The sequence below is a fragment of the Falco punctatus genome, assembly GCF_963210335.1.
Source record: "Falco punctatus genome assembly, chromosome: 3".
Classification (NCBI taxonomy): domain Eukaryota; kingdom Metazoa; phylum Chordata; class Aves; order Falconiformes; family Falconidae; genus Falco; species Falco punctatus.
Window position 1 is genome coordinate 92873282 of NC_137582.1, and position 25901 is coordinate 92899182.

At 39.1% G+C, this 25901-nt stretch overlaps 1 protein-coding gene and 1 long non-coding RNA gene across 9 annotated transcripts in view; one reads left to right on the plus strand and one right to left on the minus strand.

Moving 5' to 3' along the window:
* On the minus strand, positions 1–18634 carry LOC308060802. 3 transcript variants are annotated; one of them, XR_013926892.1, is made up of 4 exons: positions 18500–18634; positions 16960–18042; positions 13731–13829; positions 1–3223 (listed from the first exon to the last, which is right to left on the minus strand). It is a non-coding gene; the product is annotated as an uncharacterized lncRNA (long non-coding RNA). The 3 variants fall into 3 exon arrangements; XR_013926893.1 differs by lacking the exon at positions 1–3223 and adding an exon at positions 8559–8814; XR_013926894.1 differs by lacking the exon at positions 1–3223 and adding an exon at positions 9720–13558.
* Positions 18506–25901, plus strand: part of PRP4K (pre-mRNA processing factor kinase PRP4K) — a 26069-nt gene continuing 18673 nt past the window's right edge. For all 6 annotated transcript variants that reach the window (XR_013926887.1, XR_013926888.1, XR_013926889.1 and 3 more), the window contains exons 1-2: positions 18506–19029; positions 22847–24040. Coding sequence is in view for 1 of the 6 variants with exons in the window: in XM_080379912.1 (XP_080236038.1) it covers positions 18638–19029; positions 22847–24040 (1586 nt within the window). In the remaining 5 variants the exon portion in view is untranslated. The remainder of the gene's footprint in view (positions 19030–22846; positions 24041–25901) is intronic.

A 25901-nucleotide genomic window follows, 5' to 3' on the forward strand; every position in this document is an offset into this window, starting at 1 on the left:
GCAAATGGAAAGCAAATATGAAGGACCTAATATCTTCTACGGGAACAAAAAGCGTGTGTGTGAAATTCAAAAGTATCAGTGGATTAGCATTTACAGAACATCCTCAAAGCCACACCTCACCTTTCACACGATCTTGTTGCTAATGAACCACGATCTTAGATAATGGCCTAGGCAGTTAAAGGTTATAGCCTGTTTTACTAGTAGGAGACCTACTGCATCTAAATTTGGCTTCTACCCTAAGTCTATCAAGAAAAACCAGCCAGAAGCATTTCCAGATTTAGTTTTGATCTTTTTTTCTGAATCAAAGTTCAGAGGGCAAGCTTTTTAATTGGTGACATAGAGTATGCTAAAACAAGCAAAAAAATCCCCCAGAAAGGGAAAATGTAGCATAACAGGAAATCTTCAAGAAGCAATAGGATATGACATCAAGGGTATGTAATTTTAATTTAATAAAGAAAACACACAAAGAGTTTTCTGTAAAGACAGTAAGGACAACATTTAGGTCACAAGTAGAAAGGAAAACAATGACTTCAATAACAAAAACATTGAGAGGTATGTTCTTAAAGGACTAGCCTCCCCCTTCATCTACATTCCCACTAACAGTTTCTAATTTACAGTATTTATCTTCATACCTCTCTGATGTATGAAAATTCTGAAATACTAGCCTTACAGTGGAGAACCTGAAACGAACCCGAACAGAAAGAAACCACGGACTGAAAAAAAGAAAAAATAAAGCAAAAGAATCACAAAATAGTCAAGATTGAATGGCACCTCTGGAGGTCATTTGGTCCAACTCCCAAACAGGCAAACTTATTTTCATTTTTCCAGCCAAAAGTAAAAACACAAACCAAACAAGTATATTTAAGTTAAAAAACAATGAAAAATTAACTTATTTTAAGAATCTAAGCCCTGACACCAACCCTGGTATAGCAGTAATTCTCCTCAAGACAGCACTTCACACCAACGTTATTACAAGTAACTCTCCAGCTCCAGTTTTATTACTGGTATTTTTAGAGAATTAATGCAGGGGATATCACATTGCATGACCATTGCATAGTCAGCATGATGTGGAAATCAAAGCATTTTTTATGTTTACTCCCAGTTGTCAATGGGAAGCAAACAGGAAGAGGCTGATGACATTTTCAGGAGCACCTGTCTTGATATCTAGAAAACAAATTACATTTCCATAGGTAATAAGCAGCTTCCTAAAACTCATTAAGTGTTCGCTTGTAGGTTACATAGCAGGTCAGCAGCAGAACAAGGAGCAGGAGAGAATTCCAGATTTGCAATCCTTCTTCTAGACAGTGACTGACAATATCTTCAGTTTTTGCAAAAGTTTTTATTCTGCATTGTTTTGGTCACCTGCCTACAATACACACTTGAATATCATTAACAGTTCCTGGCCACACTGCCTAGTCAGTCTACTAGGAGAAGTCAGTTATCTCTTCTTTGGCTATCACTCTCCTTTCCCTGTACTTTTTGAAGCTCTGTCAATTGCCTTCTACATAAGCTAAGAATATTTAATAAAGCAAACGTCTGTCTTTGAAGACATGGCATACTTGCTACCACAGAGATTGAGAGCCATCTGTCCCAGTAGCATAAGATGTCTATCAGCCTCCTTCACACCTATGTTTCCTGCCAGACATCTGCCACCGTGTGTGATGCCATGGCTCCAACGCTGCAGGATGAAGCACCACCCACGTCACTCCAGTGTCAGAGCACCACACTCCTGCCAAGCCAGTGCAAGGTATTTAATTTCAACTTCATGAAAAGTTAATTTTGCCAGTGTGGACAAAGGTGGAAAATCCCTATTCACTAAGCTGCCAGGTCCTACAGGACAACTTCTCCACATGCCGATTTATTTAAATATTGTCAAAAGCATCTAATTGGCTCCCCACTGTCCTGTCCGCCCACTCACTGCACGCATCAAGTAGCAGGTTTCAGAAGGCCATTAACACAACATAGCACGTTCCCAACCTATTCGTTCAGTTAAACTTATTTTCTAATCCTGCAAAACACCAGTTTAGAAGAAAGTAGAAAGGCTTCACTTTTTAAATACCAACAAGATGGAGCAGATCCAACAGTCCAAGCAGACAGTGCTACAAAGTACATTCTTCTGCATAGATCAGAAATTCTAATGCCTTTTTTGTGCCTTATTTTGGCAGAACGAGGGACTTAACAGAACCATGGCAACACAAAGTCTATGTAAACAAATCACTTGATGAACACAGAAAGAGCCCCAGAGCATCGGTCACAGAGAGGCTGGGCCTTTGATAGATGTTCAGCATGAAGCTTCAAAACAGAAAACTGAAGCAGGAAGCTTTCCAGAAAAAGAAAGGGAATATAGCCAAGGTAGACAAACAACAATCCATTATACTAAAAATCTTGAAATATGCCAACACGTGCAAGTTGATTAAGAAAGTTTTGAGAAGACATTCCTATTCTTTCTTGGCCATGGAGTACCAGTACAGAAAAACCCTAAATTTATGAACTGATTGAAGTCCACATCCCCCTGAACTAGCAAACACATCCTTTACAGTTAACAAGTCAGGGACATAAGCTGTCCTTGCCTTTGCAGTATCTACATCTTTACATAGGTGTATTCTGAATATAAATCCTAAACAAGGATCAGACACAACCTTAAAGATCAATATCTGTAACTACAATAAAAAACATTTCCATTACAGATTTGCCTATTTTGTTACATCAGGATCACAATGTTTGTGTTTTGTATATTCAGCGTAAGAGGAAGACCAACCAATAGGTAAAAAGATCCCTTTTCTCTAGAAATCCTTTTCATGTCACAAAGGCATCACTCCTACACAGCATTCAATATTCAACTGTACCATACTTTTTTTTTTTCCCCTCTCCCCAAGCAGTTTAGCTAAGTGGTAACATAAAGACGACATACGTGTATAATCCACCTGTATGCATTTGCCCCTTCTGTATCAGAGAGGCTTTGAGCTTTGTCTCATACTCATGGTGCTGGCAGTGGAAAAGCTTTGATGCCAGCACATGTTCCCATGTCTTTCTGCAAAGCTAACTATACAAACACTTTCTGTCAGAAAGGAAACTAACCTTGTCACATCTGGAAAATCATCAGCTATTCTTCCTGTGTAAATGGTCCAAAGTGATGACATTTCTCAATTACTGTGTTAGTTCAGGCTTTTAATGCCTTTTATCATGAGCCTTTAAGGCTATCAGTCAGGAAAGACAGATATCGCTGCGGGAGAGATGAGAGCACAAAGATTCCTATCAGACCTGTCTATAATCAAATACTTCAGTTATTTTACTATCTTCCAATTATTTATTTATATTCCCAGAATTATATACTTTGCTGTGTTAAAGTAATTTACTACCAGCCAATACTGCATAATGCAAATGGTTATATAGTATTGTTTATTTTGATGTTTGAATGGTCCACGTAAGTTTTCTAGAAATTTTTTTGTCTGGACAGAAAAGACAGATTCCACCTGCTACTCCTTCAGGCCTGTAAGTGGATTTTATTTAAAAGGGAAAATAATGTGTATGAGAATTATATGTGCACTTATATACAAAGAGAAGATTCCTAGGAAACAAAATCATAAAACATTTGAAAAAGGCTTATACAGATCACAGATCTGCTGTTCCAGATTCTTCAATTTTTCCAGATTCTTCCCTGCCCCATGCTGAGAATACCTCAAAACCATGTAACTCTGTCTCAAGCACTTAAAGTTCCTCAAAACTCAGCAACAACAGAGGAAGCACTGGCTGTTCAAAAATTCAAACACAAGTTTATAATGCTGTGAAGTCACATCTTCAACACACAGTAATTTCAAAGGGAGAAATAAAAGCATAGAAGTTGTTTAAAATCCTTGTCCTGTGGAAGTCAGCTACAGCAGGTTTAAAAGATGCTTACATCTCTATCCAGATTATTGATCAGAACTCAGCAAAAGGATACGTCTTTTCAAATCTTACCTGTAAATAATTAATTACTAAGTAAATACTATTTCCAAATACATGCACTACATTCACGTTAGATGTAATAAACAGGATTACTCATTCTTTAAACATTCTAACAAAAACATGCCTACGTTCATGGTACATTTGTGAAGGTAATTAAAGTCCTGCTATTTTGAAAACAAAGTATTTTAGAAAACAATGAATAGTTTATATTATACTTAAGACTTCTACTGGTAAAAGTATTCCAGGTAATTCTAAATTAAGAGTGAATCATGATCTCAAAGGTCTTTTCCAGCCTAAATGACTCTATGATTCTATACAGCTGTTATATTTTGCAACAGTATTCAAAACAAGACAGATGCAAAAGGAGAATTACTCCTCAGTTATTTGTGTGGATTAACACTTTCTTGCACCAGAGAAATAAAGCTGACACTGCTCAAAGAATAAAATCCCTTAACTTGCATGAGGAAGCTTAAATACACAGGGGAGATGTTGAAGCGTTTGATGCATAGAAGGTGTGAAAGCTAAACCAGTGATCTTAGTAGAACCAAGGGGCTATACAGAAAAATCTGGAATTTAGACAGTGAGCTTCAAGATGAAAGCCAACTCTAAAAGGCAAGCTGCGCCACTCTGAATAACAATTTGTAATAACTTTTCCCCTCTTCCCTAAACATTTATGATCTTTCAAGAGGAAAAACCATCACACAAAAGAATTGTTTAAGATCTAGATTCTGAACTCCTACAGGACAGAGAGAAATTTAGAGCTATGAAGCAGGGACCAAAAATGCAGTGGCTAATTTCTGTAATATCTTTTTGAATCCAACACAAGTACAGTAGTTCAAAGGTATAACATGCCAATTCACAGACTAGGAAAATGTTTTGTTACCATTTCTACTCATTGAAATCAGAAATAAAACTGTATTTTTTATGCATTTAAACAACACTTCTTTCACAATGACATAACATAACAACCTTCTTTTGTTGAGAGATTACTTTGTAGAAAAGTAGAGCCATTTCGATTTTCTAACTATTTTAATTACTCCTTAAGAAAAGTGTAGGCATAGCTGCCTATTTCCCACATACTTAATAGCTTTAAACGCAGATTCCAGAATTTTCATAATGTTGCTGGCAGTGCCTACCTTATGTAGTGCATGTGGTGCAAACTCTCCACAAATACTGATGTGCCCTTTTTTCTTTAATAAGAAAGAATACTGTGTTACTAAGACAGTTGGTTCAATCTTCTAAGGTTAAGAAGCAAAAGAAAGTCCAAAGCAACCTGGAATTCTAATACGGATGACTTAACCTTTCATCCTTCAAATATAAATAAGGTGTATTTGAGACAGCGTGAAATTCTGACCCATTAAGACCAAAGGGTCTCCAGTACTCTTGATCAAGTTTTAGGCTTCATAAAGGTCCCACATGCATTACAACATGATTTTAATGAAAAAGTCAGGCAAGGTCATCAACAAATCAGTCTTGTTAGGTGTCAGTTTCCTTCTTCCCAGTTAGCTTCTGAACACTGATTATAGGCAGCTGATACAGATGCCACTATGATTCTCCCAGATTCTCCCTTCTTTACATACCTATTGGGTAGGACTCAGCAACTGAAAAGGTTAGACTGCCCTCTCTCTGTGGCTTCTTACTAACTACTTGATCTGTAACTTAAACAGATCTATGGTCACACACATTCAAGAAATTTACAACGGTAGGTATTAATCAGCATTTTCCCATACAGTCATCAAAAAAAACTATACTCCTTATCAGCAATACAGTACACCTCCATAAAGTTTTAGACTATAAAACTGAGCTTTGTTGCTGAAATAAGACGATAAAAACTGGTTATATTGTTTAGTATGATTAGTACTCCCTCTGAATTGAGGCCTTCGGCTCACATGCACTGTTAGAAGAATGCACAAGCCATACTTGTACATGAACACATGAATCATATGTGATTTAAAAGCATCACTACATTTAGTGTATTCTCAGGTTTATGTTCTGATGGGAGAAAAATGGCTACGAGAACATTATTTTCAATTGCAATGTTACAATAATTTAACTTGAAATATAGAAAAGAAATATTTGAAAAATGTTAAACAAGACTTAGGTGACATTAACTAATAATGTCCTGGGGTGTGGTTGTTTGGCTATTTTATCCTTTAAAATATACATACACCTAATGCCGCAGTCATAAACATCTTAAACCTTTAGATATAACTGCCTTCTTTATAAACTTGCAAATTTTACTAAACAAGTCCTACTGCCTAATACTGAAAAGAATTCAGACTTCCAATTCATACATCCCAGCTATCCTTACAGCAAATAAATTAGGTAGAAGTCATCATTTTAAATGCTTAACATCAGTAGGTAACCTACACTGAGGATTATAGGCCAAGAGGAACACTGAAAAGGCATTTGAAAAGTAAAAGCCAGTGTGATGTTGTTCATTTGCTGCCCTCTTCTGGGGAAAAACAAAACCAAAAAAGCACCACAAGATGGCCAGGAAAATAGCTGTTCCCTGCATAGTTACCTACACTCCCCTGATAATTCAGCCTTATCACAGCAGATGTTTTCCAGTTTAAAGGCATTTTTAAAAGTGTTTAATGTTAAAGTATCAATAGACTCTAAAATATATTTCCCAAATGAGCCTGTTAATCTAGGCTAATGAGAGATAATTCCAGGAACAAGAGAAAATGAGGCTACTTGCTCTGGCATTCTAGAGTTCTGCCTAACAGCACAAACTGCGCACTCAGAGTCACAGTCAGCACAGCAGCATTATCTTTATGCCATCCTACCATCAGCTATTCAGCCTAAGCTGCAGGACACAGCACTGAAATGGCTGCAATTTGCAGCAGTCTGTTCTGCCACAGGGTCAGGGCCTTCAGTGAAAAGAAGTAAGAGACAGCCAAGGCTTGTATTGTACAACATTGTAATTGTACAATAGCTAATTGCTATTGTAATTAGTTTGCCCTTCAAAGAGGCTGTAAGAAAGGAACAGTATTAACACAAAGTTTGTTTTGCTGTACAGATAGCACAGCAAAACTCAAGTCAGAACTAGGTATGAAAAGTTCAATTCTTAAAGTCGGCAGCGATCACATGCATCGTTCAGGGAGAGCTCCAGAGACCCAGTCTGTAAATGCTGCTTCTTACTTCAGAAACAGAGAGGTAATGTTTTCATCTGATAATCACACATTTCATATACAACCTCAGACTAAATTTGCATTGCCATACTCCACTGGTTCAAACATTAAATCATGATATCATTACAAGAGTTAAGTGCTTAACCTTATGTTTCTCCAACTTCTTTAAAGCTGAGACAAGTTATTTCAAAATATCTCACTATGAACATGGATGCAGCTTGTCTACCTACTTTGTGAATTTGTAATGACTTAACTGCGCTTTGAGTATGACAAGGCTTGCTATTTACTTTAAAAAAAAAAAACACCACGTAAAAAAATCCCAACAATGCCTATGTGAAAGATAACATCACCACCACGTTGGTCCATTCCCTACCTACTAGCAAAGCTGCTAGTTCACTACAAGTAACCAGGCCTTTAACTATCCAACCCCAAATTTCTTTCTTTCTATTACACCAATTTCAACAAGCTACTAAACCATGTATTTATTTCTCTCCATGTGAGCAATAGCAACATCAAACCAGGAAATCCAGATCTGGTACAGACAATTATCAGTCCTAGAAAACAGCGAGATAAAGAAACCATTTAGGGAAAAAACTTTGACAGTTTACAGTTGTGTGTTGTAGTTAATTAATTAATTCAAAAGCCAGGAAGTTCTTTAGTTAAACTGAAGGTACCCATTGTGAAAATTTTCTAGTAATGTAACATACAGATGTATGGCCATAAACAACAACAACAAAAAATCCCCAAAACCAAACTCACATAGTTAGAAGAAACCTAGAGAAACAAAATGTACACTAACTTCTCTACCTAAATTCCAGAAAAGCTATCAGTAGAATATTGTGTGATGTCAGCTCACAGACTAGTGGCTACCAGAGATTACCATCTTCTCTATCAAAGAAAAAAAAAGATCTTTTCTGAATAACAGGAAAGCATCAAATGCCTTCTCAAGTTCTCTTTGGAAAAGAGGATATACCCGAGGTCAGACAAAGTCTTAGTGTTAACTCTTAAAACTGCAGATAAGTGGAATTTTGCATTAACTGATAAAATTGGTGCTTCTATAAACGTCCCTCTTAGAAATGCAGCCATGGCTGCAAAAGAAGCTGTACATCGTCACAGTTTTTTGTATTTAGTTTACACACAGAATTCCAAGGAGTCTCACAGTACACCTCTTGGCTCTTCAAAGAGCACATCTCAGTGACTCCCCTTTGTTATTGCTTATAACAAAATGTACGAGAAAAATCTTTAGAAGCACCTTTTGATCAGCACCTGTTTACTTTATGGAATAGACCAGTACTATCACAAACCAATTAGAAGACAGCTATGTGAATAAGGTACCTTATTTTTATTTAGACTATCTGTGGGTAACTATCTTATTAAAATAAATGTGCCACATTATCAATTGTTCTGCAGTGAAGGTCTACAGAAGTACTTGAAGCGTAACAAAGAAAATGGCAAGCTTTGCTATAACACAGGTCATACCTGCTGTAGGTACCACATGTAAATTAACTTGAATCCTTCTATTTGCTTTTATGTTGGAGCACAAAGGATTATCTTCAGCCTGCTTTCTTCCTCTTTCATTTGGGTTTTTTTTTTGGTTGGTTTGTTTTGTTTGTTTTCTGATGGATTTGTTTGATGTCTGTTCATCTGACATCTGGTTTTGAATATTTGATCTCAAAATGAAGACAGAAGGGCTGCAGAAGTTTTGTGACTTTCCATATGCTCTTTCAGCTCTTCCCTGGATTGCCAATTAAGAAATGTTAAGTAAACTAATTAAAAAAGAAATCTAAAATACAGTATCAACCAATATTTTACATTGCCATCAATGACTGAAAGACTCCAGAATCTGAGTTAAGACACTTTCAGGTAAAAGTTGTAGAAGGACTTTTGAAATAGTGTAACCCTCATAATTCAGTCCACCAACAGAGGAAAAAAAAACCCTTGCTGATTGTTCTGTGTTATGTTTGTGAAACACACACAAAGGGAAAAAAACAGCTTCTCAAAAAAGCTAGATAAGCCATTTGTTTGTGTTGGCTTTTTTTGTTTGTTTTGTGTTGGTTGTTTTTTCAACTGTAGGGCAGAATTTGATCCAAGTTGTTACATATAGGTAATGCTGAAGAAAAGAACTGCTCTATTTTACTTCTGCATTTATTGTAAACACAAGCAGGCAGGCAGACTACTTACAGCAATGTTTAACTGCCAGTCATACGCCCCCTAGAAGTACAGATTATCATTCTTGGATCCACACTTTCACTATAAAATTGCCACAGTGCTGCTCAGCACAAAGAAAGAGAAAACCAAAATTTGATAAATACAAATTATAATGATCAAAATGACAGCGTTTGGAAAGTCACTACTGTGTTTCTCACACTTGCCACCACAAAAGCTAACCCTGTTGGTTTGGGTTTTTTGAAGTGACAAAGCAGGAAGGAAAATGATTTTCAGGTATCTCATTTGACCTGAATCCATTGGGTTTACCAGATTACAATGTATTTATCATACAAAAGCTTTTTCTAACAATACACATTTTAAATAGTTGTCCAAGTTTCCTCAGCTAAACTTCCAATGATCATTATACAGAACAAGCAACTTATTTACATAACATAGTTATCATCTTGCAAGGAATTGATTTATTTTTATTAAGTCAGGAATAACCAAATATTAAGTTTCCTTTCTTGTAGTGTTGTTAAACTAGCATAAAATTCTAATTACATTAAGACTAATATCAAGATCAGTGAAATGCCAGCCATTTCCAACCTTCAAAATATAAGCTGTATAACACAGCGCTGCATACACTTTTAAAAATATAACATATTTTGTAAGATAAGGGAAAAAAATAAATAAATAAGCCTGTTAGATGATTGAGAACATAGCCAGAATTTGTCTCAGAGTATAGTGGAATACTTTCATCCATAGAAAATATAATTTGGCACAGAATCACTTAATTTGACTCAATATTTTTGGTCCTGACAGTTTGCGTATTACCGCTTTTGTATGAGTTAATTATTTTAGCAACCAAGTATGAATGAATCTCAACTCTCTCTCCCCAAAGCCTACAAATGAGAAAAAAACCTGATGTTATTTGTTATATATGAATCACTCTCAAAATAGTTGCACCAACTCTGAAGGTGACTTGTAAAATCCATCAACTTAAGCAGCATGTATCAAATGTTCCCCACAAGAACTTTGTAATGTAGGACACTTCAGCCCACTGCTGTTTACAGGAAGGAAAAAAAAAAATTTTTTTTCCTCACCCAGTGTCGTTCAGCCTTATTTATTAAATTGCCAATTCCTTTTAATGTGATGGCACAGCAAGCACCAGATTACAAATGCTGCTGGATTATGGAGCTTGTAGTGACTGGGGGAGAAGGGAGGACAAATTGCCGATTTTATGACCATTTACAGATTAAAAAAAATTTTTTAAATATTTTTGAGATGGTATATTCAAGACAGCATAATGAATAAACACTTCTGTGACCCTCCATTCAGTGTACACCAGCTTCTCCAGTTGTGGTTCAGTGGTCAATACATGACCACCACACAATGTGTGTTACGATGTCATAATGGAGCTGAAACAAGTAACACTGAAGGGTCTAGATGTCACAGGACCTAAGTAAGAAATATGTGAACTTTTATCTAGTAATGTACTGCACAATCTCACAGCCTAGTAACTAAGAGCATACAGCACATACTGCTAAAGATAATGGCATTTTTTAAAACATATTTTAGTATGTTAAGGTAGACTGCCAGCTATCTCCCACAACACATAATAAATCCTATACTAAAACACAAACAAAAGCTCAGCTCACTAAGGTTGAAGACAAGAAATAAAAATCAGGAATTTCCACAATTAAAGTTGCCTTGGTAACCTTAATTTAATTGGGTTTTTTTGTGTATATACTCTTAACAATAAACCAAGGCTAACAAAGCACTACCCATTCCACACACTGAATTTTGGAAGGATTGGGGGTGGGTGGATGGGTGGATTTCTATACAGTCAAGTCAGGCAATTGAAGATTTTACAAGTGTACCCCACTCACACATAAGAGTGTTTGACTTTCCAACCTTTATTGCGAGTTTTCTTGAACTTTTTGTGGGTTTTTAAAAACATTTAACAAGTTTTAGGCTTTATTTTTTGAAACAAAGTACCTTAGAAGTTAAAACAAATTCCAGATCTCACAACGAGGAATTAAATTTAGGTTGACTGGCATTGCTGAAACCCTTAGATATACCAGAAACCTCTGACACTTGAACTAACTACAGTTTGAATGACAGCAACAGTAAATAGAAGTGATTGTGTACCCTGTTATTTTAATGCTCATTAGTAAGTCTGAGACTAAGTCCACCTCAAGCCACCCTCTTGCTAAGGTTATTTTCATTCTCTGAGATACCCAACTATGTCATTCTCTGCCTACTACACCCTGTCCCAGTAGCAGTTTTCCTAACATGTCAAATTCTGCTTGAGTTCCTGTTCTCATCTCATCATGACCTCTAGCAACTTCTCACAAGTTTTCCAGCCCCGCTGGTCTTTAGCATCCAGCTTTTTTTATACACTCTCTATGAAAGAATTAAAAACCTTTGCAGCCAGGTACCAAAGAGGGCTGTCAAGTTTTCTTAGTTCCTGTCCCTGTCTCCCTAAAACAGTCTTTCACAATCAGCTTCCTGCAGTAAAGGTATCTGCACTGCATTTTTCAGAGGCAGTGAAGAGGCCAAGTTTTGAAAGACTTTTGCATCAGGAGTGTGCCTTTCATCTATTCTAACGAAAGATATAATTTGAAAAATGCTTACATCTTTCCTGCAAGCCGTGGACTATTAGGGCTTTACAAATAAAAGGTACCCACAGTCCTACTGGTTCCACTTGAAAACATTACGAACAGAGAAAGTTTTCCCCCCTACGCATTCTAGAAAATTAGTTTAATCCTTTTGGTTGGTCTGTTTTTAAAAGAAAATTATCAGTTGGAGGCAAAGAACAACATGAGAAATTTCAGCCAACAGTTTGAACAAACAAAAAAGCAAGGCAGGAGAGCAGGTGAAAACAGTAATTTTTAGGCAAACACCACCCCTGGTAACAAAGCAGAGCATCTGGAGTAGTAAAAAAAATGCAGTACGGTTTTATAACACTAAATATGAAGTATGCAGTTAAAATACAGAAGAAATGTGAGAGATGCAGGCATATGTCCTGAAAACAAAAATTAAATTAATTAGAGGAAGGGAGTTTCTTTAACATAGAAGAACTGCTGCTAGAGATGTATAGCCTCTACAACTATTATAAAATATAAATTACAAAATCAAATTTGAAAGTGTAAAAATGCACAGGTCCCTCCGGCTTTTGTTCATCCTGGAAGAGACAAAGCTGGACAGAATCCTTTGAAAGTTGCGTTAGGATTTAAGAAGCTTTGAGGTTAGCCCTAATTATTGCTCTTTTGATGGAACTAAAGGAAATAGATATCAATTTATAGGCTGCTATACATTTTCTCATCAGATACACCCTGCTTCAGTTAATGAGATTAAACAAAGTCAGAAATCAGGGATGCAGGGACAAGTTTTCCACATAGCTCTGTTCTAACCACAGCTCTAGGACTTTGTGGGTCAAGGTCTGAGGAACTGGAACTGCTAACAGCATGAAGTGCAACATGCACACCTGACATCATTAAATGTCCAAAAACAAAGAGAAAGAAACCAAACTCCTGGTCAAAAAAAGACCTAAATTGCAGATTGAAACTGGCTGACTGTCATTCAAAGTATTACAATCCTGATGTTACTCCAGTCACATTGACACAAAGCTAAAGTCAGAAAAGCTTCAGACATGAAGCATCCTTCACAGCTTTGACATTTTAAGCAGTACAGTATTACACAGACACCCTTCCCCCCCCCCCAAGGTGAAGGGCCTAGTTTAACAACAAAACAAAAAAAAAAATTGTGAGGTAATATAGTCTTCCTTGTATTAAGCAAGGATCTCTACCTACTGTAGATGGAAATAAAGCTCTCACTGAGTATACATGGAGTAAGACTGATGAAGGAAGACAAAACTTGCTGCTACTAACTTGAAGAATTTCCTTTTAAACTAACACACAAGTGATTATCCAACCAAGCAATTATCAATTGCCAAATAAGCCTACCAGAAACTCAACACAGAAAGTATCCAAAACCCAAGCATCTCATCACGTCCTGCATCCAGATGCCCTGCACTGAGCATCATTGTTGTCTTTTCTCCTCTACCTACTGAATAGCTGCCTAGCTGCAAGCTCAATACAGCTGTTACATCCCACCGCCACCCACTGGCCTTTGAAGATGGGGATCCTTACTTAGTACCTTCAAGAAAACTAATAAGAAGAACTCCCTAGTACTCTTTCCCCCATCTTCAAACCAGTTTCAATCTAGCTTAATGAATTTTAAAGCCTTCTTCCACCAATTAAAACGAATGTGCCTGTACATGCACTTGCACAGAGCAAACATTCAGCACTGAGAAATTCACGTCCACTCTATAAAAGAGACAAGACTAAAACATGTAATCAGAAATGCAGTACATGTTCATAGTATTTACAAAGCATTCATTGCACTTTATAAACTAAGCAGTTTAAAAAAGTAAAAGAAAGAGACCTGTTGAAGGGAGGGAATGGGGAATAAAAATAAAACAACAAAAAATCCACCTACCTTTGGAAAAAACCTCTCATCTCACATTCAGTACAAGGATGCAGTCTGAAATTGTAACCGTGGTTTGTGCACCTTTGTAGACCTTCATCCATTCCTTAGCTGTAATAAAAACCTAAGTTTAATAGGTTAAAAACAGATTAAATACATTTAAAATAGAAAACACATTTTTTCCATATCAAACAACTATTAACATAAAAGTTCAGCTTAACTCCTATGTAGTTTTAAAGTGTTTTGTGCTTATTTAAGCAATATGAAGCTGAATTTGGCTGAGACACAGTATTTCAGAAGAAACAACAATTATTTATTATGAAGACACAATTCAACCATATGGGCTCTGGCAGCAAAACCAAGGCTAGCTCAGCTTTAAGGATGCTCAATGTACTCTTCTCCCCCAGTGTCAAAACAGAAAAAAAAAAAAAAGAAACAGGGTAACAAGCAGTTCTCGAAATTTTCAAGCCACAATTTAAAATGAGTTAGCAAAACATATATTTCAAAAATATATGTTTGCAGTGGAGTTATTTCGATGTGAATTATGGAGCATATGAAAAATACTGAAGGAACAGATACTTAGGAAGCATTGAAATACCCAAGCTTCAAAGGATTGTTTTTAGTGGCAAGATACAATATACTTTACTTGTCCATTTTCTTCTAAACATCTGCTTACAGTCTAAATTTGGTTTGGAGAATGTACTGGTTGGAGGTTGTGGGTTTTGCATAGAGGATCACTGTTTAATGGGAAATGTAATCAAGATCACTAACCCCTTTTGGTAAAGGTTTTAATATTAAATCACTTAACTTTGTGGCAACTTCTGGACTCTAAGTTTTAAGATTCAAAGACCAAAAATCATGACAGGTAGCACAATTGGTCTTTCAGGTCTTTTGACCCTTTATCCCTGATGCAGATGGTAAACTATCACCATACAGCCTCTACAAATATTGACAACTCTTAATTTAGACAAGTGATGAACAAATAACATTGCCTAATCACCTTAAAGAATCTCTCAGCATGAAAAATTGATAACTTTGTCCTAAATAAGAAATTAAGAAGAAAATTCAGTATACTCCACTAAAGTATTTCAGCAATTTGTACATCTTTTTCTGCCAACCCCAACCAGTTAGGCTTTCATGTATGTTAGAAGCTATTAACAAGTATACTGTAGCAAATACCGTTAGCAATTACAGCTAAACCTTGACGCCAAGTTAAACACACACTTGGTGATAAGAAGATACAATTAAAACTTACTTCACAAACTATCCCCACCGCAAGCAGGAAGGCTCCAATACTTATTGAATCAGCTTCGCAAGCCTAACAAATTGGCAGACAGTTCTTTGTAATGTTACAATAAAACTTCATTTAATGGAGTGAAACATCTGAAAAATACTAGCAAGCTTCTCACAATTTAATGTTTCTTCTCCACCTCAAAAATGTATAGAAATTAAATATTTTTAATGTTAAATAGATATTTAGAAAGGCTTCCTCTGCTCACGTTTATCACAAAAATGCAAACAATATTCAAAATAAACGTAAAATATTTACAATTCTCTAATACTACCAATAGCTTAACAAGTTGTAAGTATTTAACCTACTAAATTTTTCAACAGAAAGTTAAAATTAAGTAAGCTTTCTGCCTATGTTAACACAACAGTAAGTGGTAAGTTATAATCTTCAAAATTCATTGCTCCCAAACATGAAGGAAAGGGAGATATTTTATTTTTTACATGCGCGCACACACACACCCCCCAGAAGGAAATGACTCACTTAAGAGACAATTTATAATTTGTCAATACAAAACCACTTCACCTTTCACTTAAGAAAACATTGTTTGTAAAAGCACCAATAAATCTTTTCACTGTTGTAGTCATGTCTGTTTTGAAGTACTGAATTTCAGCTTCCTACGTGCTCTCCTTCCCAACCTCTTCGAGAAAAAGTTAGACCAGACTGCAGCCTTGTTGTTGGCTTACAGTCATGTACAATTAGGGGGAGACACTGGACGTTGCTATGAACCAAGATACTCACTTTGCTTTTAGTTCTAAAGAGGACGCCTTTTTTAGTTACTTTTCCACGCAAAAATTCTGCAATAACTTTCTATGAAAATTCTCTCTTGCCCTTTCAAACAGTAAAACCTCAGAACAACCCATCCTATCCCAAAAACAAAGACTACTTCAAAATTAGACTGCACAACACAATCTAATCTAAACTCTTCAAAACCTACACGGCAACAGACACAATGCCCAGCCTGGCTACAATCACAGGAAGCCCTGCTATTCCACAATGTTTCTAACGTTGCCTGTTTTCTCACCTGACCACCCCCTCAAACTACAGACCACTCCTATAAGCCATCATCTTATTTCACATAAATCACCTGGTTTTGATAATTACCTGGCCCTATTGAGCAATCAGAACCAAACCAGTAGTTCAACCCAGACAGCAAGGATTTGCTCTATATTATTAGCAGCAGCAGCCATTGAAATCTTGGTAAAATCAATCACTGCAATCACCTGCAACACCTAATAGTGAAACAAAAATGACCAGACTACTTTGCACACAAATCTTTCAAGATTCTACCTACAGACTTGAAGGTAAGCACTAAATGCATGGCTTTATTGGGCCAAAACACTTGCCATTAGTGACAGAAACATTTGTACATTTTTCCCTGCTTACTTACATAAATTACAATTGGTACAAAAGCAACTTTTGTAGTCAATACAAATGAGAACAGCATTAGAACACTGGAATTATGTGCTTTTGTGATTTAAGAGGCAGAGATCATGTCACTCTGCCAACATCCTCCATTTATAAATGGAGAGAATATTTAGCTATTAGTAGTGTCACAAAACTTAAAGAGATAACAAGCATTAACCTTTATAGAAGTACCGTTACACTAACGTTACAAAGCCATTAAAAAGCTAATAATTTTGAAATTATTGGAATACGATGTCAACTACTCCTAGAAGTATTCAGAGTCCACAATATGAGACGGGATTTTGCAGAATGAAGGAACATCATCAAGAAGTGAACATTTACACGACCTTTAGAATTTTTGCAATTATTGTGTTTTCTGTGTTTAAAGTAGCATGAAGATGTTTTACTGTAGCTTCTCATGATAGCATTTACAAGTCACACTAGAACGCACTAATAAATTCTGCACTGACCAAATAAAGCTATGCGCACAGAAAAGTTCATAGCCGAGGCACCTGCACGAGAACAAAAGAATAAAATTTGACTTACTGGTAAAATCACTGTGTGGACATTCAAATATATCCTGAGAATGACAAGCTACATGAAGATTTCTTATCCACTCATTTTCAAGGGATGATGAATATATTGTCCACAAAAAGAGATGATGTTTCCTCCGATGGCTGTTTCTGTGCACTTCCCAGGCACTTTGTGACATAAAAAGACTTTCACAGATGAGGTACTGGTAGGTTTCTTTTATCCACTTCTGTGGTTTTAAATAATTTCCGATTAAGTCCCACTCAGTCATGCAACAGTAAACACATTTAAAGCCACAATCCACATCATGACCCTTTTCATGGATTTTATGAGCATCTTTTGACTGCAGTGCTACATTACAAGCGTTGCAGGAATGCTGCTTTCTCTCTGAACCCAGCTTTAAGGCACAAGCATCTTTCACAGGATGAGCTAGCCCTTTACTGTCCCATCTAGCTTTCTTAGGGTTTTTATCTTCCTAGCTAAGGTCCAAGTTCTAACACTGGAAACACGACAGAGGCAAAGATGCACAGATAGGTGTTCTTCATCTCTGCTCCTGGAATATGAAAGAGAAGTGAGCACTGCAGAACAGGGATCCTCAAGCTGCAAATGAGTTGCTGCTTCTCCAAACAAGTTGTTCACTTCACAGGACTGAGAGACATAAGGATTATTGCTCTGACTGCTTGGGCTCACGTCACAACAGTCAGGACTCATTACCTGTGTTTCAGATGCTTCAAAATATGACAGACGTTTTTTACAAGACTGTCTTAGTTTTCTTTATTTTCTTGATTAGCTTCATCTCCTATGCTACACAAATAATTTTTGTCTCAGCCCATTTCAGGACAGCCTGAAATCTGATGTGCCGTATCTGTTTCATACGTATAAGCCAGGTGTGTCCTAATCTTGCTTTTGATGCTGCTTGTGAACTGGCACAGCTTGCACCTGTATACCTCCACCAAAAACATTTCCACCAGCCTGGCCATCTGAACTCCATACAACTGGGATGTTGTGATTTCCTCAGGGCAACGCAGGTTCATTGACAGAGCACATTGGTATTTGTATTTAAATTCATTCATTTTCTGTAGTTGCTCGTTGGCAAATCTACAAGAGACAATAAAACAGTTAAAACCCACTTTATGATTTCAAGCGTCATTTATCAAAACTCTAGGCCACAAAGAAATCCAGATTCATATTCCAGTCCTAGGGATTTTAAGACTGAAAGAAGTGAGGGTTTTGCTGTGAGAAAAATGATGCCATAAATGACTACTCAAACCCCTTGTTGAAATTAAATATGAACTAGAGATTAATAATATTACAGCGTTTTTGTATGAAGTTTGTAACGGCTCCTGCTAAGAGACGGGCTGTATTAATCTTAAATTAAGGAGAAAACCGCCCCGCTAACGCCCGGAGGCCTCTGGCCCAACCGCCGTTTACAAGCGCACCCCAAACACAGCCCAGCACCGCGCCGCTGAAGGCCCGCCAACCGCTCCGCGCAGCTCGGTACAGTCAGACGGGGTCTGGAAAAGCAAACTGCGCTGAACCTCTGGAGAGCCCGTACCGAAACGTCCGGCAGCACCCGCCCGTCGCCTACCCCGCTTCGCACTCGAAGGGCTGGAAGCGGCACCCTCGTCCCCGTCAGGTCCCCGTCAGGTTCCCTGAGGAGACGCCCGGAGCCGCGGCCCAGCCACTCCGGGAGATGAGGAGGCGCCGCTACGAACACGGGCGTCGGGACCGCGCATCCTCCAAAGCCCTCCCGACCTTCGCTCCACCTTCCCTTCACCCCCCCGCAGCCGACAGCGGGAGCGCCGGCCGTGCCGCCCACCAGGCCGCTCCCGCCGCTTACAAGTCGCCGCCTCCCCTCAGCCGCCGCCGAGCGAGGAGGGGGCGGGGCTTCCGGCCCGCTCCCAGCCCGGGACGCGGTTCACTTCCGGCGCCCGGCTGCCCCCCCCCTGCTTCAGCCCGCCCCCCCCCCCCCCCCCCGGCGCCTCCGCGCGCGTGCGCCCCGGCCCCGCGTCTCCCCAGCGGCAGCGAAGGAGTTTGGAAGTTCAAAATGGCCGCCGCGGCGGAGCCCGAGCTGCGAGCGCCCGAGTAAGAGATCAGCTAGGAGGCTCCTCGCGATGGCGCCCCGGGGAGGAGGGAGGCGGGGGGAGAAGCACGGGCGAGGGGAAGGGGAGAGGGCGGGAAGCGGCCCGGGTGGAGGTGGCGAGCGAGGGGGAGGGAGGCGGGGGAAGGCGGCCGCTCCGGGGGACAGGGGTTGCTATAGGAGCCGCTCGCCCCGCCGCGAGGCTGCCCGGCGGGGCCGGGACGTGGGAGCCGGGAAGGCCCGTGGCGGGGGGGTGGGGGTGGGGAGGCCGGGAGAGCGCGAGCCGGCCCGCTGGGGGCGGGGGGAGGGGAAGCGGAGCCGGGACCTGCGGGCGCGTGTCCTCAGTTCCGCGTGCGCCTTCCCGCCTCGGGGGGGCTCCGGCCCGGCGCGGCCCTCCCCGCTCCGCCGCCCCGGGAGGCGGGTTTGCCGCGGCGGGGGGAGGGGTGGGGGGGTCCCTCATCCTCCGCGTGGCTGCGAGGCCGCTGCCCTCCCGGGCCGGGCGGCGGCCCGGCGGCGCGCAGAGCTCGGGCATCCCCGGGGCGAGGCCGGGCCGGGGTCTGGTCCCGCCCCGCCGCGGGGCCCTGTCCGGGCGAGGCCTCCCCGGGCGAGCGGCGGGTGCCGCGGGGTTGCCCCTCCGCCGAGCCGCTCCCGCCCTGCGGCGAGCCCACCTCCCCCGAGTCCCGGGCTCTCTCGCGGTATAAAAACTGCCTGCACTGGTGGAAGCAGAAAGCGATTTGTTGCCGCCAGCCCCTCCTTCCAGCCCTCGAAGTGACTGGCAACTCCCGGCTCCCGTTGGGAAGCGAAGACCGAGCTGCCGCCTCCCCGCCGGCCCGGGGCTGCGGGGAGCGCTTTGCGGGCGGCCCGCTGAGCGCCGTGAGCCGGGGGGGCTGGCTGAGGTGCTGGGGCTGGCGGGCGCTTTCCTCCCTGTAACTTTTGCCCAGTGTTGACAGCCTAATGCTTACCTGCCGCTCCTCTTCCCTGTGTTTTACCCGTATGAACGGCTTCCTGTATTTTTTCCACCTTAAAAAGGTGCGACTTGAGGCTCTGGGTTCTGTTTGTTACTCCTGGGAATAGAAAACGGATGAGGAGAAGCAGTCAGTGGATGTACATGTGAACTATGTGAAACACATCAGCCCATGGAAAAGAGAGCTCAGTACTGTATAAAGAAATGTAACTGAGGGTGATAAGGTAAAAACTGATGATAGGAAGCCTGAATGTAGAAAAAGACAGGTGAAATCTTTTTGCAAACCTTCATGAACTTCCTATCATTCTTCTTGAATTCAAAAATAAGGAGGGGAGAACAAAAAAGCTATAACAAGATCATGTCACAGTTCTCTCTATTGAAAGCACCTAAACGTGTAGATGGGTATCTGCTTCATCACCTGCAATCTTCTTGAAAGGTTTCTCATCCCTGTCATTACAATTCTGAAGCATTTAAATGAAGTAAAAGTTTATCCATGTTTTGATGGAATTAGCTGAAATAAACAGAATCCTGTGCATGAAGAAACTCTGAAATATGTCATGGATATTAATGAAGTTAATAGCAATTTTCTAGCTGAGGCACGGATGCAAAGAAAGCTGGCAGTTGTGGTAGTGGTCTGTAGTGGTCTGAGATGCAACTGCGGTGATGTTTCTCATCTGGTGCCTCTGCTATCAGCCTGCTTTTATGGAGTGTAAGGTGAGGTTATTACATAACATTAAAACACATACGATAACAAGATAACTTGCCTATAGATTTCAGTGCCTCTTACTACTATTAAGAGAAGGAAGACTTATCTGGAGCAGCTTGAATGGATGTGATTTTTGTTGTTCTGTAATATTTTTATAATGTGTTGAAGTACCATTAATGTGTTAATTGGGGACATATGCAGTATTCTGTATGAGACTAAAACCTTGAAAGATGCATAGTTCCCTTAAAAATTCTCCTTGTGATATTTCACTGCTCTTTAGTCAACTTATGTCACTGACATACTTGCTCTGGATTGCAAGTCCAAGTTTAAAAAGTTACACATTTAATATTTTTTCCTTTTTTTCATGTCTTTTTATGCAAATTGCAGCATAGAGCAAGCTCTATGTTTGTCCTCTTTCTTTCTGACATTCTGTTGTCATAATGGTGTGGAGTGTCAGGAGGAAGTAATTAAGAAAAACACTCTTCTTTCTGTATGCTTTGAGTAAGCAGAAGTAAAAGATGTAAAAGAAAAAGCATACAGCATTCTGAGCTAGGTCTCTGAATGTTGCATATTTTTAAATCAGTCTGTTCCCTTAGGGAATTTCACATTTCAGACCACTGTAGTGTTAATAGTATTAGGAAATAATTTTAGTCTATGTTGCAGAAAAGCCTGGATTATTTACTAGTACTAGAATTTGCATTAACTGAAGCATGAGAGAGTCAGTAACTGTACACTCTTTGAAGATCCTGTCCTTAATTAGGAAGACACTAATCTGATTTATAGTGAAGTGCCATCCTTTAGGCCTGGCTTAGAGTACCTCTGATACATTTATTCTATTGGATCATTGATCATATTATTCTTCAGAAACAACAGTCGTATGAAACTAGTAGAGTTCAAAAGTTACTCTACATTTCTGTGTACATCCCCTCTGCCCCACCCCCACCCCCCCGACTGTCATGTTTAGAGAATTTCTTTTCAATTAATTTTCTCATTCTTCTGAATGAAGCTTGGAATACAGAAAGAGCTACATTTAAGTTATTAAAATGTTAAACTAGTACATTTCAAAACTGTAGTTTAGATGGGATGAGTTAGTAGAAAGGTGAACTCTTGACACCTATGATATTGGGTGACAGATTTCAAAAAGCAAATGTCCATCTTGCCACAGGCAGTAACTTAATTGATGTTCTGAAGGAGATCAGGAGGTGTTTGCTAAACACCATAAAAAAACCCCTATTGGTAAGCCAGTTTTAGCATCTGAGGAAGATAATGTAAGTGAATGCATTAACATCAAGACTGAATTTTATCATTTTTGAAGTATACTATTTAAATTGCTTGTTGCTGTGACTAGCTAATGGGAGTGGGTTTGGTTTTTTCTTTAGAAGGAACACTAAATTATTATTTTGCTGTAGACTTATTTTCTGCTTTTTCAGCCATTGCCACTTTACAGGTCTGAAGATTATCAGCTTCCCAAGAAAAAAGTGGTAGTCTGCTGTATACTAACAGAATGTTTTTTTTAAATTAGGCTTCTTTAATTTATCAAGTGTTCCCTGTATTGCATAAATAATAAACACATGATAACAAGAGTTCTTGATTTTTCTAACAGATATATATACTTACAGAAAGAAATTGCAGTTAAGAGAATCGGTTGACTCTGTGAGATTTTGCAAGACGGTTTCATTGGGTGATCAGCATCATCCCTTGAAATAGGTTTTGTTTGGAGTCAGCTGTGTTCTGCCATTTGAAAATACTTTAAAAAGGCTTAACTTGGGTTAGGCATTGGAATGGGGCAGTAAATAAGGTAGATGGTGGACTGACAGGGTGCATAAAATTGCAGCACTGCTGTGTACTATTAACAGATATTGTCAGTATTAAATCTAAAAGCACAAGCATTGATTTCATCCACACATTTTGTTTTGTTAGTGCATTTACTGTATCTTCCTTCCGTAGTGTTGCTTTTTGCGGTCATAGCTGTCTGTTCCTGAGGAAGTGTATCTGCTGTTATAACTTGGTTACGTTAGTTGTACATTTTTAATTCTCCCAAAGGTAGGTAATTAGATACCAGTTAGTATCTTATCATTAAAAAGGCTGTCAATGCAAGATTAAGGACTGCAGTGAGTTGATAGTACTGATGTGTAGTTTTTATTTTTTGCAGGGTTGAGGATGCTGAAGCATCTGAGAAAAGTGTAAATGAAGAAAATGGGGAAGTATCAGAGGCAGACCAACCTCAGAACAAGCACAGCCGACATAAAAAAAAGAAACACAAACACCGAAGTAAACACAAGAAACATAAACATTCTTCAGAAGAAGATAAGGACAAAAAACATAAACACAGACACAAACATAAGAAACATAAATGGAAAGAGGTAGCTGATACCTCTGACAAAGAAGATGGACCAGCCAAAAGAACTAAAATTGATTTTTTAGCTCCTCTGGAAGACCTGGAGAAACAAAGAGCATTATTAAAAGCTGAACTTGAAAATGAGTTAATGGAAGGAAAAGTCCAGTCTGGGATGGGATTAATATTACAAGGTTATGAGTCAGGATCTGAAGAAGAGGGGGAGATTAATGAAAAGGTGCGAAATGGAACGAGACCTACAGTGAAGTCAAACACTAAGGGGAAATTGGAACCTGTGGACAACAAAACTAGTTCCAAGAAAGGAAGTAAGAGTGAATCAAAAGAAAGGACTAGGCACAGATCTGACAAAAAGAAAGGCAAGGTAGGAGTTGATGGAATCAAAGAGAAGACAACTAGAAGCAAGTCAAAAGAAAGGAGGAAATCCAAAAGCCCTTATAAGAGGAGTAAGTCTCAAGATCAGACAAGGAAATCTAGGTCTCCAATGCTTAAAAGGCGATCACAGGAGAAAAACAGAAAGTCTAAATCTCCCCAAGAGGATAGAAATAAAGCTGATGATAAAAGTAAGTCAAGAGATCGCAGGAAGTCTCCAGTTGTAAATGAAAACAAAAGCAGAGATCGTGGCAGAAAATCTAAATCCCCAACAGAACTAAGAAGCAAATCCAAAGATAGAAGATCACGGTCCAAAGATAGAAAACCTAGGAGATCAGAGACTGACAAAGAAAAAAAGCCACTTAAATCTCCTTCTAAAGATGCTTCTTCAGGGAAAGAAAACAGGTCCCCTAGACGACCTGGCCGTAGCCCAAAAGGAAGAAGCTTGTCTCCCAAACAACGAGAAAAGTCAAGAAGAAGCAGATCCCCTCTCTTTAATGATCGTAGATCTAAACAGAGTAAATCCCCCTCTCGAACCCGTTCTCCAGTTAGAAGAGTGAGGAGTAGATCTGCCGAAAGGAAAAGAAGAGAATCGGAAAGGAGGCGTCTGTCTTCGCCCAGGTAACTTAAAAGATGTCATGAACCATCGCAAAAATGTGTTACAGGATGAACTGTCTCCTAGCTCAGTGTTTATTTTATTCTGAAAATAGCTATTAAAAAAGACAATCAGATTGTGCATTGTGTTAGGATCGTACTTTGTATGTGTTTGGTTTTAAAAAAATACTCCCCACAGCTGTTAAACATGCAAATTCAGCTTTGGTTGTTAAAGTGCTGAGTTATCTGCTGCTCACACCATTACTGGGAACAAGTTTTCTAGCTCAGAGTTGTCTTTTTGTCACTTGGTTGGATTCAGAGTCTGACTTCTATTTTGTTTCTTAGTCCTGTTGCTTTCAGGAATTTTTGTGGACTGAGAGTTGCCTCCTCTCTTACATATTGGTGTTGGCTAAAAGTGGGTAATTAACCTCTTTTTCCCCACAAAAAAAAAACAAACAACAAAAAACCCCAACAACCCTAATAATGGGCAATATGTGTGAATGTAAGCAAATCTTTATCAAGATGTCCTCCTCACAGTCACTTTTTTTGTTAAAAATACTTATTTTTCATTTGCTACGGATATAGTAGTGTTGCTTCATTGTTGGTCTGTATATATCCTTACCATGTTTTGCATACACTTAAAGGAAAAAGGCTGAAATATTTTTCATTTATTTTTAGTCTGGGATTTTCTAAAAGGAGACATTTTAGCCTATGAAAGCTGTTACCTTGAAATTTAATATAAACCATGAGACAATAATTACTAATAATTACTCTGAAGCTGTAAAGCCTGGATGCTAAGTTCCCAAGCAGAGAACAATATAAGTGTATACATTTTTGGAAGTTAATTCATTAAATGTAGGAAGCTCAACCGGCAGAAGAGTTCAGCATTACTTCTGGATAATGAATAATTTAAAACTTTTCACTACGGGGTTTAGCTTCACCCACTCTTGAGAATTAAGAACAAAGAAATATTAATTTAAAACAGTGGATTAGAACCACAAAGACTAGCTTGGTAAATAAGTGCCTAATAAATGTGAAAGTCTCTCTGCCTGTACAGCTGAAGGTTACTCTGGTTTCAGGTATGGGGTGTCTTCTACAGGCACATTATCAGCTTATTTGTCTGTACTGCTCCTAAGTAATATTTTGGAGGGTGTCCCCAGTGGTGTTAACCAGGTTAAGCAAGTATTGTAAATGCTAGCAGTTTTATCTGTCTGCTTTCTGGTGAATCAGGAATTTATTGGCACAACCACTATATTTCTTTGACATACTATTTGACTTTTCTTCCATAGCATTTTGTATCTTTCAGTTTTCATTTCCGATGACAGCTTGCATGGCAGCCAGTTTGAATTAGTTGTTTAGATGCTATTTCAAGTGGTGCTTGTGTCTAGAATTTTGCTATCAAATTTATGTTGTAACACTGTGGTGAGCAGCATGTGAATGGGGGACTGCTAATTTCTTTTTTGCTAGAAGTGTTTGCAGATCAGCAGGAATAATCTTTGTGGGACATCCTGAACTACCTCCACTGTGTTGGAGCTTTAACACCTGTAATTACTCAGGCTGCCAGATAATTTCAGGGGCTTTAGAAGTTTTAGCAAAAAATTTCCAGTAATTTTATTTCTCATGTTTGTTGTCTTAGTGTTCTAAGGCATGCAAGTTCTAATCATGTAAGATTCTTCTCAGGTCTTTTGACTGAATTTACTCGTTATATGATGTTACTAGGCATTCTTAATCAGCTTCTACTTATTATCTCATACCTGTGATTCCTGGAGTGATTTAATTTTTTTAGGTAGTTTGATTGGGTTTTGGCAGTACAACCACTTCGTTAGCCAGGAAACCTGGAACTGTCAGTTCATCCTGTGACTTTTTGCAAGATTGTTTATGAGAACAT